Raw genomic sequence first — 23,040 nt, 5'->3', positions numbered from 1 at the left:
TTGCAAAGTCTTGTCAAATAGTATATTTGTATATAATGTTTGTGCGTCATATGTATCCGAATTTTTCTTTGTAAAAAGATTGGATGAATTGTTTTTACCAGTAAGCACAAATTTTATTTAGAAATAATATGACAGTGTCAAATTATTTTTTAAAATGTGACTTTTTCAACGTGAACGTAAAATAATTGTTTATTTTTTAAAGTGAGGTTGGGAATGAAATTTTGTAAAGCATATTTTTCAATGCATTTTTTTGAAAATTATTATTTTTCTGTGCTGATATATAAAAATATATTGTAATAAATTTTCAAACAACATTAATAAACTCAAGAATTTGAAATGTCAGCAAATGCTGATTTAAAGGAAATTACATATTTGTATTGTTTATAATAGTCTGACTTTTTTAAACTAATTATTTACGGTTTTAACTCTGGAAAAACCTATTGAGGTGTTTCAAAGCTAATAACTGAAATTAAGAAAATTTAAAAAATTGAAGTTATATTTGAATCGAAGAATATATTAAAATTAATGAAGACGCCATTTTTAACAGTATTTTAACTTTTATATTGTTCTTATATGCGTACAAAATATATGTATATCATCGGAAAATTGTTCAAGATTTCGTTGACTTTATAAATAAATTTATTCAAACAATATTTCTAGTGTCATTAAGGGAGAAAACCGCATTAGACGTCTAAAAATTCCTTTTTTTTGTTTGCATAAATTGTTAGTTAAGGTATTTAAATATAGGCTGAAAAAGATGTCATGAATGTTAAGGTTGGGATTGCTCGTCGGTCAGGGTTCGTTAAAAGAATCTTGTTAACATTTCGATTACCGAATCAAGTTCGACATTTATTTACAAAACACAGCGTTAATAATCAAAAATACAAATAAAAAGTACAAGAATTGACACGAAACAAACAAACTTATCTACGCGGAGACGAGAATCGACAAGAAAACGACGTAAACGTAAATTTAACTTCGAGCGTTGATCGCAAATTCGACGACGTTGACGATTAGTTTAAACGCTAATAAAATACATTATCGTACGGGACGCGGATTTTCGTATATGTAACGCGGCGAGTTACATTAAATAAAACAAAAACGATACAACGACATTTCGGACGACGACGTCTTGCCGAAACGTTAACGACAATTTCGTGGGACAGCGCTTTACGGGACAAGAAGTAACACCTCTTTAGCTCTGCTGTGGTAAAACCGCTTGTGGTAAAACCACTCGAGAGCTCCTACTGGGGTAACACCGCTTCGAGAAGTGACGATCTCGGACCGTGCATTCGGGGTCCTCGATTCAGCGCACTATTGGCACTCAGGAGCGTACAACAAATTTCGTGCGTCGAATAAAACAAAAACATTTTCGATAAATAAAACAAATATTAAGTTCGATTTAATTGTCTTCCGTCACAAAGTTTTTAGAGCAAAATTCGACGTCCTCGCTGTACTGGTGATGAACGGAGCGCGCTCTAGGTTACCGCAGATTGGTAGAATAGGCGTAGCACTTTTGAGACTACACTATAAAAACAGTTGTTGTAGAATTACACGAAGCTTGTAATTTCACACATCAAAATAATAGGTTGTACGTGGTAAATTTATTTCGTTCCAAAAGTAGCTTTACTATTCACAGAATTTTTACAAAATGCGACTATGTACACTACCGTCCAAAAGTATCAGGACGATTACATTCGACTCTATGAAAAAACATGCCATTACTTTTTCAATCATATCTCGGAAATAAAAGGAGGTACAAAAAAACTTAAATACGGTTAGAAAGCTGATTAAATTCTGCGTAAAATAAGCCGTCTTTGAAGTCATTTCGTTAATTATTTTTTGAGTTGTAGAGTGAGAAAGAAATAAAAAAAATTATTAAATTTTCTCATTTTTGTCTCTTGACTTCAACTTTTTCAAAAATCTAGAAAAATTTAGATAAAATTTTTCTAAAAACACAGAAATCTTCGTTAGAATTTCAGCTTAAAAATAAGCCTTCGAAAATTAAAAAAGGTTCATCCGTTTTCGATATATCATTAAAAATGTGAAGCAGTGTTTCAACCGAATGCTGCATTGAAATTCAACTATGACGACTTGATTCTGGCTTCACGCGGCAGCGAAAGAGAGAAAACAGGGACGAATTTTTGCTGGAGAATAATAAATAATGATGTTTCACGAGTAATATAAAGAAACTCAAAAGTTCATCGTTCCCCCGCATGAATTTGTTCGTAGCGTCAGCAGTGCGATTTTTAACAATAATTATTCGTCTAATTTTTAATGTTTTTTCTGTTATTAAATTGTCATTTGTTATTTTGCAAGTTTTTTCTATTTTAAGGTGAGTAAATTAAATTTAAAGTATTTAATATTATTAATATTTTTTTGGTGTGGAATAAAAGTATTTTAAAAAATTAATTCTAAAATTTAATTTTTTTACAAAAGTAAAAATAATCAGATTTGCGCTTAGGGTGAGGTCCCATGTGAGTAGAATACGTCGACCGAAAGCAGAAAATCATGAGTGCAAAAGAGATAGGGGGTCGTCCATATACACTTTTGGGGGGAGGGTGGATTGAAAAAAGTTTGAAAATGTCCACGATCCCATGTATTTTTGTGTCCACAAGGGGGAGGGGGGGTCAAAAATCTTTGAAAAACTGTCCACGTGGTTTATGGACGACCCCTAGGTAGATATTGTTGTTCTTTTCACTCTCATGATTTCCTGCTTTCGGTCGACGTATTCTGCTCACATGGGATCGCACTCTTATACAGATAAAAATTTATCACTGAAAATACAGTATACATGCGAAAAAGTTGTTTATTAAATTAAAAGTCAAAAACTTAATAATTTGATGTCTTTTCATAAAGTTATGTGGTATAATATATTTCATATATACAATTTTAAAGAATTGAAAGGACATAATCACGTAGGATTGCAAAATAGCCTGAAATAGTATTAATAGAATAGAAGAAAATGATTAAATATTAATAAAAAAAATATATTTCAGTTAAAGACTCCAATTTTTATCGTCATGGAGACGATCTTTATCACATCTTGTAAATTTAATAATAAATTTCTGGAATCCCTTTTTCCTATTTCCAATTTGTTGATTAAGTCAATAACTTTCACAATTTTTGAAATTTTTTTAAAATGATAGTTTGTAATATTTGTCATTTAAAATTTGGTAAATTATATCTGTACAACCAACATCAACTTTGCCATTCAAAATTAAGAGATGTCAGCTTTGTTTGTAAAGCTAAAAATTGTGATAAATTATTTTTAAACTATATTAAGTTTCGAAAGCACAACAATCATATGCATAAAGAATTACAATTCATTGAAAAAAATTCACCCACATTAATAACTTGTAGACAAATTGGTTGCATGTTTAAAACAAAAAACAAGGATCACTTAAAGAATCATACATTACAACATTTTAAAAATAATAGTGAAGTATTTTGTTCTTTTTCATTTTGCAGAAACAAAAAATTTCACAATTTAAATTATTTTCATATACATTTTAATAGGTGGCTTAAATTTGAAGAAAAATTTATATGTAGTACACCAGAAAATGAAACTTTAACTGAACCTAATGACGAAACTAATGATTTTTCACCCATTCACAGTGATTCTTGTAATAATAAATTTCTTAATGATGAAAGTAGTTCTTCGAATATTTCTGTAGTGAGTCCAACAGATGATGATTTAAATTCTTGGGATGTTACAGAAATTTTAGGAAAAATGTATTTAATATTAACAAGTGAACATTTTGCTACAGAAAACATTATCCAAACATTTTTTCAAGGAATGTCTTTATCCTGAAGTTATTGTTTTAAAGGTTACCGTTCTTCCCTCGAAAAATTAAACTTTCCTTTGGATAGTAAAAATAAAATTTTAAAAATTTTCAATGAAAGTTTCAGTGGTATTGAAAATCCTCATGACAAAAATAAAGGTGTCCTTAAAAACTCATATTGTAGAAAACTGTTTTATGAAGAAAATTTTAATTACATAAAACCAATTGAAGTTGCATTCTCAAGTGACGCTAATGAAAACTATGTGTACCACTATGTACCACTTTTAAAAACGTTAGAAAAATTATTAAAGAATGAGGTTGTGCTTGAGTACTACCTAAGACGTACAATTGTGCAAAATGACAATGGTCTTTTCGATTTTTCAGATGGAAGTCTTGTACAAAAAAATCCTTTTTTTAAAGAGAACGCTCTTCAAATAATTCTATTTCAGGATGCCTTCGAAATTTGCAACCCTTTAGGATCTGCAAAATCAAGATATAAAACTGTTGGGGTTTATTTGACGTTAGGAAATTTACCCCCATATATGCGTTCTAAAACAAGCAACATTAAACTAGTAGCCTTATGCAAAGAGAAACATGTAAAGCGATTCGGTTGGAATTTATTTTTTCAGAAAATTATGCAAGACTTACAAATTTTAGAAACAGACGGGATACATATCACACATTCAGATAATAACTACCACTTTAAAGGTAGTTTACTATTTATGTTAGGTGACAGCTTAGGAAATCATGACATAGGTGGTTTTACTACAAATTTCAGTAAATCTAATTACTTCTGTCGATTTTGCTTCATAACAAGAGACAATTTACTTTTACATAAATGTGATGTAAAGGAGCTAAAAACTCCTGAAAACTATAAAAATTCAGCCAAAATAGCAGAAGTGGAAAATTTGTTGACAGCATTCGTAAAATGTTTGTCTTAAATTGTTTACAAAATTTTAACACGTGCAATCCAGGATTATCACCTTGCCAACGCATGATATTATTTTTAAAAAATATAACGCATCAGCTGTGTATGTTATGTTTATTCTGCCTGTTACCGAAGCTTTAGAAATTCACCACCGGGCGGCACATTGCAGTGCTGCGGATCCCAATTCACACTAAACTAAAGATGTGTTATACATAAATATGTATAAATTAGTCTTCCAGCGACAGCATATATTTTTTTCAATAGGGTATTGAGTTTTGTCGCGCAGCTCAGTGAAACATCACGCGCTCTAATGATTCTCTTTATTCTCTATAATGAAATTTCGTTTTCTTTTTGACTATATTAAACAGAGCTGCGTAACGATTTTTATTTCTGAATGAAAAAAATTTCTTACTGCGATCTCATGAGATTACCTTTATTTATAAAACAGATGTCATTTATAGCTTACTAGATTAAGATTATCACGAAATTATGTTTCTCAAGCTGGTTGTTAACGATTACCGAAATTTTACTTAGCTATTTTATTAAAGATTGGCTATTAAATTTTTTCCTTGTACTCCTCGTTCTGTAAAAGTTGGAATTAGCAAAGAAAAAATTCAAAACGTACATTCTTTGATCTAACGCTTTAGTCCTAAGGACAAACAACGGCAGCTGGGCATTCAAACACAAACCACGCTTCAACCAATTCCTGTGATTGTCGGTCCCTTGGTAAATCTGGAATCATTTTACGTGTACGTAAACGATTCCTTAGAGAATCCCACGATTTACAGAGCAGAAACTGTACTACAGGCCTTCGATTTAACGTTCAAAATCATTTTTGCCCTTAATTGCTGTTTTCCAGTCAGGGCAGAACCTATATTTCTGTTTATACAAAAAGCATTGTTTAACATAAATTTACCGAATGAATCGTGTAGCAGAGAAACAAATGTCTTGATAGGTAGAATCTTACAAATTCTTGAACAGAGAAATTAAAATATATTTAAATTAAAATTATAAGGTAAAATGTATTACTGCAAGACATGTGATAATAATTTTAAAGACTGTAGAGAATTTCTTAGTCATATAAATATAAGCCATTCTAATGGAAATAGTTTTTCATGTGGTTATCACTCCTGTTTAAGAAATTTTAAATCTTATAACTCATTACGATCTCATATGGAAAAAAACATTCGAATGTCGTCGAACCTCCCAAAAAAAAGGCAAGACTAAATATTGATTCAGAAAGTCAGAATGAAAGTCGAGCAAACAATGAAATTAAGGAATTCGTAAATGAGGACCAAGAATGCTGTAACATCGCACGTGCAGTCGAAAACAATCCTGTTGAAAATGATTCATCTACACGGAAAAAATTTAGGCACGTCAGCTGTACATGGTGTGTCAAAATTACTTGTACATTCATTTTGAACGCCATCTGTGCTAGTTTTGCGCAACAGGCGTACACTATGTACAGCGTTTGTGCCAAACTTTACGTCTGCTCTCTCGAAAATGCACCGCAGACGTACATAGTGAAATGCTCTTCTGCTGTCACTGACTTTTCGCATCTAACGTCCCAAAATTTTTTCCGTGTACCTCAAAAGAATATCACAATTTATCACCTAGAATTTCGAACATTCCAAACGATTGGTTCCACTTCGCCGCAAAAATTTATAAACATCCGGATGTTTCCAGATCTCGATCACTTGAAATAATGAATGACGTTCGAACTTTAGTAAAAAATGTTCTTAGCAAGACTGTTCAGACTATATCCGAAAATGTTGATCTAACTACACTAATCACCAATCCTGAAATTAAAACAGAAATTATAAAAGATATAAAACATACAATTGATCATAATTCTACAATGCTTGATGGTTTAAATACAGAATTCAATATCTTTAATGAATTTGAAAAATCGAAAAATTATGTTCCACCAGAATCATATCTTATTGGAGAAAGACAGGATTATCGACGAATTAATGGAAAAATTGTAATGAAAATGGTTCCTGTAAGTGCTCAATTTATACCTCTGCGTTTCGTATTTAAAAAGTTCTTCGAATTACCCACTGTATTGGATGAAACACTGTTATACATGAAGTCTTTAAAGAATTGTACGTCGACAATTTCAAATTTCATTCAAGGATCTCTGTGGAAAGATCTTACCAAAGATTTTGGCGATAAAATTGTGCTTCCTCTTTTCTTATACTTCGATGATTACGAGACGAACAACCCGTTAGGTAGCCATAGAGGAATTTCAATTACGGTCCGATTAAAAATAAACCTGCAGAAATTCTTAACAGTCAGCTTAAAAATGGTCAAATTATAATGTCGGCTTCAGAAATGTTAACTTTAGTAACACATTTGCCTGTTATAATAGGTCATTTAATTCCAAGCGATAATGAAGTCTGGCAATTACTCTTATCAATGCGAAAATTAGTTACATTTTTGATGTCTTACGAAGTAAATGAAGACGATCATCTTGTATTAGGTGCAGTTTATGTAAGTGAATATTTAGAATTGTTATAAACGCTTTTTCCTAACTCTTTGAAACCGAAGCACCATTTACTGGTCCATTACCCAAGAGTTTTACGCCTTTGCGGTCCACTTTGGAAAATTTCGACAATAAGATATGAAGCAAAACATCGGGAGGGTAAAATCACTTTACGATCTGTAGTGAGTCGCGTTAATGTGTGCAAAAGTATCGCAATAAAACATCAACTTCGCCAAAACTATCTATTTTTAGAAAACAAGACTTCGAAAGCAATTTGCTACGACTCTAAACAAATTCGGAAATTGTTACTACTTGACTTACGCGGTTATTTCGAATTATCTGAAGCATTGCAAGTATTTAAAACTGACACAGTCAATTCAATTAAGAAAGTAGACTTTCTAGGAAATGTTATAGAGAAAGGTTCAATAATTATGTCCCCTACCGAAGATGGCCCTTCTTTTTTTATGGTTGACGAAATCATTCTACAATCAGAGTTTCATTTATACTTTGTTGTAAAACACTTACGAGATGTATTTTCTGACAAGCATACAGGGTGTTATGAAGTACAAAGTCAAACATATTTATGGGCATTGTTAGATTCAAACGACATGAATTTTTGTAAGATTTCAAATTTAGTTCGACCATCTGATGGTACAAGGTACATTCTCAAAAACTGGTTGTAAAAAATGTTGAATATTAACCATTTACAACTTGATAAGATTATTAAATAAAATTGTAATTTACATATGCTGAAAATAAAATAATTTTTGTAATTAAAGAGACAGCAAATATTTTCGTTTTTTCAGGTATAAACTGTGTTGGTTAATGGTACATTCTACTTTGCCAGCAAAACGAACCTATTTTATACAGAAGCACAGTAATTTTTTCCATAATTTCCTTACAAAAATTAACAGAAATTTCTCTCCGTGTACAACTCTTCTTTTACTGGTCAACATTCTTTCACTGGTAAAATGGACATTTTTCAATATTTGATGAAAATTAAATATTTTATGTTATATTTACAAAATTTGTATCAAAGGCTTCAAATTCTTTAGAAATTTTGCTATTCATTTCATATGTTTAAAAGGAAATTCAAGAATGTCAATTAAAAATAACAAATATCGAAAGTATACATTTTCTTAAATGTTCTTTCACTGGTGCCACTACCCTATAATGCTTAAAAAGAATTAATTTTGAACTTTATTTCATACGAAAATAAAAATTGCTTTTATGACTAATGGATATGTATCTATATTAATAAAATCAGACTTTTGTCTGTACATTGCACGAAATTAATTTATTCTAGCATAATTTATTTATTTGAACAACGGAGAATCCAAAAATGGTAATAGAAAATTTCCTGTCTGTATGTATGTATGTATGTATGTGTGTATGTATGTATGTATGTATGTCCGCAAAATTTTGTTCGCGTATAACTTGAAAACGTCTTGACCGATTGAAGTAAAATTTGGCAATCTTTTAGATATTGGTCTAACTTAAAATATTAGCTATATTTGATGAAAAAATATTGAGCTAAACAAAAGTTATGAATTTTTCAAAAATTCAATAATTTTTGCAGATTGGCATACATTTTTTAATTTATTAATAATTCAAATGATTATAAAGATATATAACAATAAATTGAATTAAAAAATAATATTAATATGAAAAAAAATTAGGGGAAGTGCGCCGGTTGTGGGCACCCTCCGGTTGTGGGCACCCCTACGTAAACTTTGACGGCAAGCAGACTTTACTGATCTAAGTATTGCAAGTCGTGTTCGTTGACAATACGGACTTTTCGTATTGATAACGAAACAAATATATGCATTTGTGTAATAGCTGTGAGCATAATAAAAAAAATCTGCATTAAATAAATAAAAAAGTAATTTTGTATTGTTTTCGAAGAGCAACATATGGGTGTAGATTCGTTCAGAAAAAAAGGGTTTAATTTTTTTCTTGCAGTATTGTCATTATATTTTGTGATTTACCTTCGTGTTTAACCAAAATCCTGCATCACAAAATGTGTTGGTCTTTTTAAAAAATGACTGTCATTCCCGGTTGTGGGCACCTTTATGTTAAGGAGGCTCTACCATCTGACAATGATGAGGACTACTGTCTCATCTATCTAAACTTTCTGCCAAGGAAAGTGACAGCCGCAAACTCCATTAAATGCGATGAATATAGTCGTTCAGTGCATTAGAAGTGCGTTATGGTATGCGTACTAGCTACTTCACATGCAAGCATTATGCTTTTGTTAGCGATGAGCATAGTGTGAAAACGTGTCATCATTTTTGTTCTTTATCCCGGCAAAGTCTCTTAAAATAAAGAAACTTTCATTTCTTCTTTATTTGTGTTGGTTTCCTTTAATATTTTTCCATTTTTAGCGGATTTTTCAAGGGTGCCCACAACCGGGTACAAAATTTTTTTTGTTAAAAAATTCCCATTTCACTAAATTTCTAATAAAACTTTTTTATTTAAAGGAATCAATTTAATTCCTTCACTGACAGTCACCTTAGACCTCTAGCTTTAAATTCGTACACATATATTTGTATAATATGCACATGGACAAATGTTATGAGGCAAAAACAAAAGGGTGCCCACAACCGGAACACTTCCCTTATAAATTTTCCAAAAAATTCGAAATTTTTTTTTAAAATTTTGACAGATTGCTGTAAATTAATCAGTTATAACTTTTATAAGATATATATAAACAATAAATTTACAGATTTTAAACATATTAATTAGAACGGGAGGTATTCAATTTTTCCAAAAAATTAAAAAAATTGAAAATTTCCAAATTTTATATTTTTTATTGTATATCTTTTAAACTTTCAGTAATTAAATATTACATGTTATTTTGTCATATTTTAGCATAATTTTGAAAAAATACTGTCCTGTAACTATAAGATGGAAGTATAAGTATAAAAATGTTTTTAATATAAAAAAATTGAAAAATTATAATTGACAGACCAATTACTATCAAGCTTAATTCAGTAGTATTTTTGGGGTCTCTGATAAACTTTTGACTTCAAAATAATGGAATTTAGAATTATTTGTTTATCCAATTAATCAACAATTTTCAATTGCAAAAATTTCGAAAATATTAAAAATGGAGATTTTTTATGATAAAATTGATACTGCAGAAATTCAAGAATACCTGTGATACCTGCGATACTTGCATTATGCTACTGGGAAAAAACTTAGATAGTAAAAAGTTTTGTTATTTTAATTCTTGATTTAACTTTTAGAGATGTTTTGAGCATTATGTAAAGGCAAAAGTTAAACAAGGTGTCTATTATTATTTTTGTTTAACAAACTATCCGGTTTTTCCCAGCTTTGTCCAAATTTTTCCAGGTGTATCTTTTCTCATCAAATATAAATTTTCTTGATAAGTATTAACAATAAATAAATCTACAAATGGCTACAAAAATTCACTTATTTTATGAAAATACTCTTCGGCGGGTTTTTGTTTTTACTGATACTTTTAACAGGGGTTCTACCAACTGGAAAAAACGGGAAATATGCAGGAATTTAATTTAATCGGGAAAAACTGTGAATTCAGCCTGCAATATAGGTCTTATTTTAGATTTTAGCAATTATGATACAATTAATTGTGGATGGAAATTTTGTTTGGATATTTAAAAAGTAGTTATGTTGTAAATTTTGTTTATTATAAATCCATAATTTATTATACTCCCAGCTGATACAATTAGTTCGAATTTGACTTCATTGTAACTCCAAAAACTGGTGGAAATTTTGGATTAACTTATAATACAATAATTAAATTTCTACAAATAATTGACAAACATTGTTCTCTGCATTTTAATTAATTAAAAATAAATTATTTAATGATAAAAAGTCAATCACTGATTTAAAATAGTAATATTTATCTAATGAAATAGTTAATGGTAGCTATAATTATTATTTTTTCCGGTCAAATTAAATTCTCCGCTATTTCCCATTTTTCGAGACTGGTAGACACACTATTTAATGTATTTGAAGAAACTAAAACCCGTCGAAGACGGGTACGACAGCTAGTAGGTTTATAAGACAGGGAATTTTGTTTTTGGACAGGGAAAAGACAGGGAATTTCAAAAACCGTTTTCACTCGCCACCCTGATGTGACTTCCGGTTAAAATGTGTAAGCGTGCCTGAGTACAGAGGGGCCGAATTTACTTTTTGGGTCAAAATCAGTCTAGAGGTCACAATTTTCATTCAAATTAAACAAAATTTTTTTCAAAATCTTCGTTACTTAATTTACTAAAAATTGAATTTTTTCAATAGAGAATTTAATGGGGCCATCTATAAACCACGTAGCCCCATTTTTCGGGAATGTTAACCCCCCTTGTAGTACGCTATTACATGTATTAGCGCCATTTTTTCCTCTTGTCGTAGTCAATTGCTTGACCCCCCTCCCTACGTGGTTTATGGATGGCCCCATTAAATTCTTTATCAAAAAAATAACATAATTGAAAAAATTCAATTTGTAGTTAATTTTTTTACCCAAAATTTAATAGGTAATTAACACATAAACATTTAGTATTAATTTCATATATTTTTTAATTGTTTAAACAATTTTAAATTTATCTAATTTTTACATTTTCTAATATTTTACGCAGGAAATAATTAAATATAATTAAATACAAAAATAAAAGGTATTGTGTAAATATTTAACAATTGTTTAAACAAATTAATTATGTTTTTTGGTAAGTTTTATTCTAAAAAATTAAAATTTCGATTTTTTTAATCGTGAAATTTTTTCTATTTAAATTAACTAAACTCAAAAATGTGGCTTGCAAATGATAATTGTTATAATTATTTAAACAAATGAAGGATCGTTCACAAACTACGTCACACGTCTAAGGGTAGGGTGGTGTCAAGCTGTGTGTGACGAAGTGTGGAAAAAAAATTTATTTTACAAGCAATTATTTTGCTTCAGAAAGTAATTCTTTTTCTATCTTCTTCACATCTTTTCTTTTGCTTGCAATTAAGGGATCAGATGATATTAGAAGTATATGTATTAGATATTCATTAGTGTCTCTTCTGTAAGTTTTTTGTCATTTTTCTTCTCTCCACCTTTTAAGATCTTTGTTTCTAGCTTCTGGCACATCTTCTGATGATTGGACAACAGGAACAACTAAAGAATTTATTATATCTGCTCTATGTATGAGAATTTTGTGGATTGATGCAGGCATATAATACGATGGGTGCTTTTCAACAAGGAGCTTTGCAGTTTCAAAACAATATTTACGGAAAGACTCAACATCAATTTCTTTTTAATAAGACAAAGTTTGGAGCACTAAATAAATCCTTCTTGGCAATTCCTCATAAAAACCAGTAATTTTAGAAATTTCCTGGTAATTTTCCAAAAATTTTCTACTGGTATTTCCATCATTGGTTGATCCAGTTCCTTACTTTACCATATCGACAAGCAATTCTAACTTCTTACGAATTTCTTCCTGAATTCGTTTGTTAGCAGCATCTACTTTAATCTTGTCAGAATTATTTCCAACTGATCAAACTTTCATTTCTAATTTATATAAAATATGGAGTACCATTTCCATAGATTGAATCCAAGCATGTAATTCTTGTAATCCTTACTCAAAAGTTGATAAATCAAGTTCTTTTTCTAAGATTGCTCCCAGGTCATTCATTTCAGAGGGTTTTGTTTTACAAACAATACAAACACTTGGAGATGAAGCATTTGTCAAAGTTTGCACAACTTTTCTATCTACCATTGTGCATAACAGCTTGTGTTTTACGTTTATAACATTGTTTCCTGCATTTAAAGATACATTAGTTGGTTTTAGATTTTCGATTTGACTGGCAACATTGACAATTTTCGATGAAATAACTTCTTTAGATTCAACAAATTCAAATAGAATTGGTCTACAAAATTTTGTAGAAGTTCGTGGATTTTACCATATAATTTCTGCAGAAGGATCTTCTTTATCAGCTTTTAAGCATAAGGGAACGGCTGATAACATAATACCACTTCTGTCTGAATTATTTAAATCTTCAAACTTTTGCTTGTACGGGTTAAAACTGGAGCAGTCATCACCAACATATTTTGTTATCATTAGAAAATACTTTTCACCATAATTTGAAATCAAGTTATTAACATCTTCCATTTCTACCATTCTTTCTACAATGTGCTCAAGAAGATCCTGAAGACAAATTAAAGCCCTGTTTTCGGTTATTTAAATAGGTAGATAACATTTTTTTGCATCAATGATTTTTTTAAAAGATGAGAATAAGAAAAAATTTGTTTTTATTAATTTTTCCCTTATTAATTCATATTAAGCTTTTGTTAATTTTGCATCAACAAATAAAGCTAGTGCTTCATTAGGATTTAGTTCGTTGGCATTTCTTAATTTTGCTTCATCATCTTCATCTTCATTTAGTAAAACATTGTCCCTCATTTTTTTCAATTCCGAAGTACAAGTATTTATCAAATCAGCTGCTGGAATATCTACAAGAGTTTTTTTTTATTTCTTGAAAATTCATTGAAAAGTTTTAAATTAGTATCTTGATTCTATTGAAAATTAAAAATATTAATAATTTGTTTAAATAATTATAAAAATTATCATTTGCAAGCCACATTTTTGAGTTTAGTTCACTTAAATAGAAAAAATTACAAGATTAAAAAAAATCGAAATTTAAATTTTTTTAAATACAATTTAATAAAAAAAATCATTAATTTGTTTAAACAATTGTTAAATATTTACACAATACCCTTTATTTTTGTACTTAATTATATTTAATTATTTCCTGCATAAAATGTTAAAAAATGTAAAAAAATAGAATTTTGTTGGTTAATGTTAAAAAAATTTACAAGTAAAAATAAAAAATTGTTTAAACAATTTAAAAATTAATGATATTAATGACCTCTAGACTGATTTTGACACAAAAGGTACATTTGGCCCCATTGTGCTGCGTGTGATTCCGCGAGCTCTTGAAATGCGCAAGTAACCGTAATTAAAAATGTTGTAAAAAGAGGGAAACTAATTCAAAATGTTATTTACACTGATAATCTATATTACAAAAACTCTAAAATTTGTAAAACAAACTTACAAGTTGTTATATGAATGTTATTATTATTAAAAGAAAAAAAGCGTTCAAATAAATGAACTGCGTAATATGTGAATGATAAAAATCTAAAAATAGATCGCTTTTTACGTCTCTAGTGTTTACGTCTAGTGTTGACGTCTACGCGCAACACGCCCTTTTTTAAAAATTATATAAATTTTGTGTTTTAACGAATTGATTTAAAAATTTCCAAAAATCTTTCTTAAGCAACATTTCTATGCGTTTATCAATCTCCCATTTATTTGTTTACTCAATTCTTTTCACGTTTTTGTTTTTCTTAAATCAAAAAGAAAAATTAAACTTAAAACCCGTTTTATTTACGTATAAATGATTTGTCTTAAAACGTAATTTTATAATTCACAAATTTTTCTGGTGTGAAAAGAAATAAAACAATAAAAATGAAATAAACTTTCTACTTACTGTGTTGATTTATAAGCATTCGAATCGACACCCTAGACATAAAAAATCTATCTAGAAAGTACTGAATACTGTTTTCTGTTTGGACATCTACGTCATGTGATTCCTTCAATTCTAAAACACCCCTCGCCATAGTTTCTACTACGTCAGTATGCCTGTTTCTTATTTTGATGAGAGCTTGACAGAATCTGCAACAAACGTTCATGTTTATATTTGTGGCATTCCCAGTGAAGTATACCGGTTAAAGTTTTCATCTCGGTTTTCATCATTTGGGATCAGGTTTGAAATTAACACAAACTTTAGTCTTGTTGAATTCAGTTTCAAAAACCAAAAATTATTAATTTTTTAAAATAACTGTAAGATATGGAGAGAATCAAATTTTTAACTTTTTATGACACAAAGCTTATTTAAAATATGTCTAGTTCTCTGTAGGCACTGGGACATGGGATGTCTTTAGGACGTCCTTAAGACATCCTTAGGACGTATTCCAAAAATAGGTCATGATTCTTTTTTCAATATTCCAGTTGCTCAAAGACATAGATGTCAGGAAATTTATATCTTGACAGAGAAAAATACTACTACACTCGTATTTCAGAACAGAGTGTTTTTCATACTCTTTGCATCGACAAATAAAAAAAGAAATAGAAAGTGATATTGACATCGATTTAACGAAGGTTAATAATAGAAAAGGTTCCCACCTTTTTAATCAATTATTGAAAGTAAGAAAAAAAGTTAGTCAAATTAATATGTTTTCTTGTAGGAAATGAAACAAAGGTGGTTATATAATCTGAGAAATCTTGCTGAAAATATTCATGATTTTCAAAAAAACTGGATGATGATAATGAATTTGTAATAGTATTAAGAAATTAAATGAAAGCTTTCCTTACTGTATGTCTCTAAGCATTACTTTTATTGCTTTATATATTTAATGCATATTTAATAAAAACGATGAGTAGAGAAATCAATATGAAACATGTTTAAAAAAACACAAACTGTAGATATAATTATTCCTTCAGTATAAAAATCTAATTATCTAATATCTAAATCTAAATTATCTAATATATTTAGGAAAACCTTTAGCTCGTGCACTTTGAATATCGTAAATTAGAAAATAAATCAATCAGGGTGTCAAAAAGTGTTATATGATGTAAACATAACTATGATTATTAGGAGTTAATAAAGTATTGATAAAATTTAAACTTACTTGTCCAAAGTTGTGTTATTGACATCAGCTTTTTCAAAATGTATAATTTCTTCAAAAGATGTTATATACAAATTGTTAACAACCCCAACACTAGGGGTTCTTAATAAATTTTCTGGTAGCAAATGGATTTCTTTCATAATATTTGCTAATCGAACCGGAAGTTCTTTTCGTAAAAAGATAAATGATTTTCTTTCACATGCACTCAGGCCTGCAACAGAAAAAGTCCATAATTAAAAATTAATAAAAAATATGAATTAAACTATTTTGGTTTAGGAAAATTACATTATATACGTTTATAAATATATATTTGTATGCATATGCAATAGTAAAACTCGAACTTCAGGATCCGTGATTTAAAATTTTGAAAAATTGATGTCATATTCGTAATCAGGGACTTCAAAAACTCCAGAGTAACATATTTCAAGACAATCCGGTTATTCTTTAATTTTGACCGCAAATTATGCATTCAAAATAGGTCTTTAAGCTCATTTTTCTAAAAGATTTTGAATTTTCTTATAAAAACAAAAATGGAGAGATGGGGTAGCCTACTTAGCGAAAAATGTTCCAAATATATTGTTATTATTTAATATTTATATGTAATTTTTATTTTACGTTATTATATTTAATGTACATCTTATAGGGGAGAGTGGGGCAAAGGCGCTATGCGGGGCAAAGACGATTTTTAAAATATCTCCTTTATTTTCTGTCTATTCCAATTGGTATTAAAAATTAAGTTGCAATGCAATCAGACCAATTGATTAAAAAAAGAAAAACCTAGAAATATCAAATATTTTAAGAAATATAACAAAAAAATAGTTTTGCAAAAATAAAATGATAATTTTACTGAACAAGCTTTTATTTTTTAAAACATAAGTTTAAGTATTTAATTTTTAAAAACGTAACATGTAAATAAATTAAATATTTCTCTACACAACTGGATGGAGTGGTGTTTTAGTTTAATTTTGTATCTAAATATTTTAAATTTAAAGTAAAAAAAAAGTTTGTTATGTGGGGCAGAGGCAATATTGAACATAATTTGGTTAAAAACAATTGAATATTCGAATTTTCTATGTATTAATTCACAATATAAGGTTAAAATCACTAAAAGTTTTTATTTTTTATTTAAATAGTTTAATTCTTTTAATAATAATATGTTGTTAACCTTATGTTTCGTAAATATTATACTAATAAATATCACCCCAGTAGCACGTAATATTACAGCGATATTGAGAACATTTCCTTAATATTACCAATATTGCCTTAATGTCGTGGCATATTGCTGGAATGTTCCCAATGTTATGTGCTACTAGGGCACTTGTTAATTTTTTTAAGGCTTATAAATGCTTTCTTTTAGAAATATAAGCGAAAACGTCGCTGCCCCAGCGTGTGGGGCAAAGGCATTTTTTCCATTGTTTTTAAATTTCATTAAATAATGTATTTATAATTATAATATACTAAATAACAACTATTAAAATTTCTTGTTGATTAGTTTTAGAATAATGAAAAACAAAGACCGCATAAATTAATTGCTTAATTTAAAAAATATACATCGATAAATGTAAACCTAGCGCCTTTGCCCCACTCTCCCCTACGTGTTGTATTTATATTTTTTCATTTCTTTTCTATTATATGTTTAACAGAACAAGTTATTTATTTAACCCTTTGAGGACCAAATTTTTTCTTAAAAAATCGCGATTTTTCATTTTTAAGCAAACTTTTCAGGGAAAGTTATTGAAGTTTTTTACTTAAAGACCAGTGTTTGTGATACGAAATTTTCCAGACTATGTGAAAATTATTGTTTCAATATTCAGTTTTGAAAATTAAGAAATTTATGCCCGAGTTAATAAAAAAATGTTCATGTTGCCTGAAAACAACACTGGTCCTCAAAGGGTTAAATTCATTACTTAATTGTTACTATCGTTATTAACAATTATATATTAAATGTTATTTAAACTTATATTTTATTTCATATTATTAAAATTATACAAAGACTTAGATTTAAGATTAAAAAATCTCGCAGACACGGGAAGTTGAACCGGAGAACACAAACACCGCATAGCCTCGTACGATAGGGAGGAATTTGGAAAGCTTAATAAAAAATTGCAGTCTACGAACAATCACAAAAAAACTCTACGCACAGTCTCTTTTTGAAAATTTTAACCCCTCCCCCATCTCCCCATGTAGCAAATTGTTACAAACATACATTAGCGTCATTTTACCTCTTATCGTACTCAATTGATATGTGATATTTTAAATCTAAAGACAATTTTGTTTAAACAACAAATTTTGTTATAAGCAAAATTGTCTTTAGATTTAACATATATCAAAATTTTGAGAGTTCTCACGTTACTTTAGATGCATAAATCGCTGAGTTATAAAATTTCAAAGTTTGAAATGCTAAAATCCTCATTTCAAGAAAAACGAAATTAATAATTGTAATCCGAATATCTCAGTGTCTTCTGGGAATATATGGAATGTTATAAATAATTTTTATAAGTCAAAGACACCTTTTGGTTGACAAATCAAAACAAATATTAATATTTGTGCAAACTGTTTACTGTTGCTGTTGTCCCAGAAAAGTTTGTTAGTTTACTATGATTTTCCCAAAAATTGAATTTTTAGATTTACTTACTTTAAATTCAAGTTTATTAAAAAAATCTTAAATATTGAGGAAAATTAACTCAAAGTTAACAATTTAAAAAAAAAACTTTAAATAATCCCGGAACACATCTAAAAACGCAGAGAGGAACCTAGGAACTGGCAGGTTCTTCAATACGTTCCTCATTGCACGAGCGAGTTCACGAGTGGCGTATAGAAGCTTCCGTAAAAATAATGAACAAATAATTTTTTAAAGAAAAATAATTTTTTACACGACACTGTTACCAACATTTAAGAAACAAAGATATTAGATGACAACGTTGTCACGTTTTTTTAGCTAATTATAACCTTTTATAAATCACTGAAAAAATGTTCTACCCCGAAAACAACAAGGTGGTTATATAGCCGATTTTATTGAAATGGCAAAGATTTATTCTTAAATTAGCAATAGGTGCAAATTTAACCCTAATAAAGTAAACTTTTTTAGGAACAAATAGTCAAAATAGTAAGGATTACCATTTGAAATATAAAAGTGGCCACTGTCAGAAAAAGAATTAGGCTAGATTGACAATGTGAATAAGTTTCACAATAATGGAGTTAATCGACTAAATTCGTCGTTTTAACCATGTGATTGTTTGTAATTGGCCGCCATATTGGATCCGTCATTTTAAATTTTGAAAAACTGACATCGGATTCGTAATCAGCGACACCAAAAACCCCCGAGTAACAATTTTTATTGAAATACATTGAACGCATCGTCATAATTAACAATTTGTTTATAACAATTTACAAATGGTTCTATAACACAATTCTACGATTCAGAGATTCTAAGATATATATAAATATTATTTCCCATAGAAAGATATTGAGTTTATTTATCAATATTTGATCGAAGGTGGAACGCCATTCGTAGAAAAGTATTAAAAATGCCAATTTGCAACGTCCAAAAAAACAATGAAACTCTTAAAAAAAACAAATTTTTATTGTCATTTTTGTGTTCCCTGATATTGAAAACATAGAAATATATTGTTGCAGTAGATTAAAATTAAATATACTCTTTAAAAATCTAGAAAAAGTCGGAACGCTATTTCGCTATTTTCGCCACTTCTGGCCAGGGACGTGGAACGCCAATTGGAACGCCACACCACCGAAGTGATTAAAAAAGACATGAAGTGGAAAGGTCGAATGTATCGAAAAGTATCGAAATAAAGAATGGGCAATGAGAATGTAAAATCTTAATAGAAGGGTGTTTTCAATATTATTTGGACATGTGCAGATAGAGCTACAGTCGTGTGTTATTTAAAAAGAGTGCGAATATATATAAATTTTATTTTTTTTAACAGAAAGTACTCATAATAAATCTTATTTTGCATTGTCAAAAAAAAACGTTAACATTTAAAATATAAATAAGAAAATTATTAATTGAAAAAATTTGAATATTGTAATGTCTGTGTTATAAGTTAATATTATTAATAAAATAATGGACGTTTCCTTATTATTTTTGGTTTTAATGAAAACATTCGACACTTACTGATATTTAAAAATACAAACTGAACATGGCAGACGAAACAAACATATGTTCATATAATAAAGCATATTGTTATTAAACAATATTTTTTATCATGTACATGACATTTTTAGTAAGAAAAAATGTATTTAAAAATGTCATTATTTATTTTTTTTAAGTTGATGTATAGTAACTGCAAAAAGTTTGTTCCACGGTTTTTCTATATACTCTAAAATAGTATGTTTCCATTAAAACTTCTGGAGTTCTCTGTTTTGTTTCGTACTGATAAAAAATGTTAATATTTTTTAGAAAATATTATTTTAATGTATATAATATATATTATTTTATTGTAAAAAATTCTTTTTTATTAAATCATATTTTTATTATAGTTAAATAATCAGTTACTATAATTATTAAACAGTTATTGCAAGAGTTGTGAAACATAAAATTAAAAATAATGATATTCAATTTATTCTTTATTTTTCTGGCATTTTTCGTATACTATAAATAGCGATTATCTCGAAAATAAGAACCGACAAAATAAGACCTTATCATTCATACGTCCACAAATATTTACTATTAAATTTAAACAAAATTATTTTTTTAATTTCATTTAACTTTAATTTTTTTAAGTATTAAAGGATTGTATTTAATTTTAGAAGAAAATAAACAATTTTAGTTTTATAAACCTTTATTTAAGTTGAGAGTTTAAATATAGAAATTATAAATTTATGAAATTTTAAAATAGATGGAAGTTAAAAGTAAACGATCTCAGGAAATCAAAAGTTTCAACTGGTCATACAATGCGTCATTTACGACTTGTACGTCTAATTATGTAATTCAATTTTTTTCTGATATAAATATTTTTAAATTTTAGAATGTCAATGTTATATAACTTGAATTATATTATTTGTATGTATTTATATAAATTATTAATTTAAAAAATATCAATGATTATTAAAATAAATTATAATAAAAATTTTTAAATTAAAATAATAAATAAAATTTTAAATAAAAAAAGAAAAAAATGACATAGCTTAAATAAACTTTTTATTGGACTTTTTTTAAAAATTTGAAGTTTAATTTATTTTAATTAATATTCAAAGCAAAAACATTACACAGATTAATACTTATCGTAAAAAAATTATGAAAAAAATAATTAAACCATAAACTGGTAATTGAATGGAAAAGAATAAAAAAATTATTCTGCAGCTAATTATAAAAATTTTTAATTAAAAATATAATTTAATGCCGTTAAAAACCTTTTTTTCAAGTACAGCAATAGTCTGACAAAAATGGAAGTAATTAAATAATTGAAAAAAAAATATTCGTATCAATAACGTAATGCCACTAATCAAAAGATTAGGCTCGTTGTTGGACAGGAGTGAAAATTATGCAACATGACATCACATTGCAAACTCTTTGTCTTGTCAACGTATTTTAAATATATTTGAATTATAATGTAAATTTAATTAATATAACGTTTATGACAATTATTATTTAAGTTATCAATGTTTTGAAACAGAGATCACAGAAGATGAGAGAAAGAGAGAAATAATAAATAATTATACTACTGAATTACCGTTAATTTATTTTTATTTCATTTAAAAATACATTAGTCATAATGAAAAAATTAAAGAATATAATTTATTACGATTAAAATTCAGCCACATTTTCATCTATTAAACTTAATTAAATATTACCCAACTGGTGATAATAGCAATTAAAAAAAATATGCGTATTAAAAATTAAATACGATCAGATCAAAAGATTAGATTAGAATATTTCAAGATCACGTAAATATATTGGATTTGTAGAAAATAATAATAATAATAAAGACAATTAATTTCTATATTCACCAAAATCAATGAATTGTTTTATAGAAAGTGGAGAAGGGTTGAACTGAGAATAAAAGTCCAACATCTTCGTCATGGTCCCCAGATTTCCTAAACATCTTCTCGTAAGCCTCATATTGCTATTTTACACATCAACTATTTAAACGTTTTAGGTACAAGAATTTTAAAAACCCGCACAAAATTATAGTTCCGTAACAAAAAAAACTTTATTTGTTTTATAGAAAAATGTTAAAAATCTTAATTAACCATTTATCGTATTAAAAAAAACAATCAATATTCGATGTATAAACAATTTTATTGATATACTGATAGAAATTATGAAGCTTTATAACTGTAATGGGTTCTATTCAGTTCTGCTGTTTATTAGTATTGGTTTATGTCAGTCAATGTTATGATTAATATGAGGAAACACTCAACATTTGAGATATAAAACTAGTTTGTGCTCGTGGAGTATAAAGGCCTAAGCACAATGGTTTTGAGAACAAAAAACTTGAATTAAGCCTTTAGGTTGAGTCCACAATAGGCACTTTTCTTAAAGCGATGTTCGAACAATAGAAATCGATGTAGATGGTATGCATCACTTTAAGAAAAGTGCCTATTGTGGACTCAACCTTAGGGTGCATTTACACCTCTGCACTTGGAAGAGAAAAAAATTTTTACCGAAAAAACCAAACATGCAGATTTTCCGACGATGGAAAATCCATTTTCAAAGTGGGAATTTTAAAATGTGTAATTTTTTAAGAATAAAAAAATAATATATTTATGTGAAAAAGACATTATTCGACCTTTTCTTGCAATGTCTTTTAAGAAAGGAACTAAATTTCATTTTTATAAATGTATGTGAGTCGCCCTTCTATTCACTTTTTACATTGTCAATGTTTATTTTTTGTTTCGATATTTTTCGATATATTCGACCTTTTCTTGTAATGCCTTTTTAAGAAAGGATGTTTATTTTTTGTTTCGATATTTTTCGATATATTCGATCTTTTCTTGTAATGTCTTTTTTAAGAAAGAGAAAAGAGAAAAGTCTTTTTTAAGAAAGGAGTAAGAGAGACAGACTGTGTATTATTGTGGAAGTTTTAATTTGATTGTAATTGCAAGTAATCAGAGTCAATAAAGGTGCTTCTATACCTCCGGTGGATTGGTCAAGCAATCGGCTCGATGAATTTTC

The 23,040-nt window shown here is 28.3% G+C and overlaps 1 protein-coding gene across 2 annotated transcripts in view; it reads right to left on the bottom strand.

Annotated features, from left to right (window-relative positions):
• The window catches only part of LOC122502923 (pyruvate dehydrogenase (acetyl-transferring) kinase, mitochondrial), a 45,295-nt gene extending 22,993 nt beyond the window's left edge, over nt 1-22,302 (bottom strand). Inside the window, exons 1-3 of one of the 2 annotated variants that reach the window (XM_043613268.1) lie at nt 21,873-22,302; nt 15,909-16,116; nt 14,708-14,892 (exon numbers count right to left, since the gene is read on the bottom strand). In XM_043613268.1, coding sequence (XP_043469203.1) covers nt 14,708-14,892; nt 15,909-16,116; nt 21,873-21,984 — 505 coding nt within the window. In that variant the 5' untranslated portion in view covers nt 21,985-22,302. The remainder of the gene's footprint in view (nt 1-14,707; nt 14,893-15,908; nt 16,117-21,872) is intronic. The other variant, XM_043613269.1, reaches the window with a different exon arrangement.
• Nucleotides 22,303-23,040: the final 738 nt, after the last annotated feature.

This window comes from Leptopilina heterotoma, unplaced genomic scaffold (genome assembly GCF_015476425.1).
Source record: "Leptopilina heterotoma isolate Lh14 unplaced genomic scaffold, ASM1547642v1 Lhet_24, whole genome shotgun sequence".
Lineage (NCBI taxonomy): Eukaryota > Metazoa > Arthropoda > Insecta > Hymenoptera > Figitidae > Leptopilina > Leptopilina heterotoma.
The sequence above is the reverse complement of the archived record's forward strand: the minus strand, read 5'-3'. Positions and strand labels throughout refer to the sequence as shown.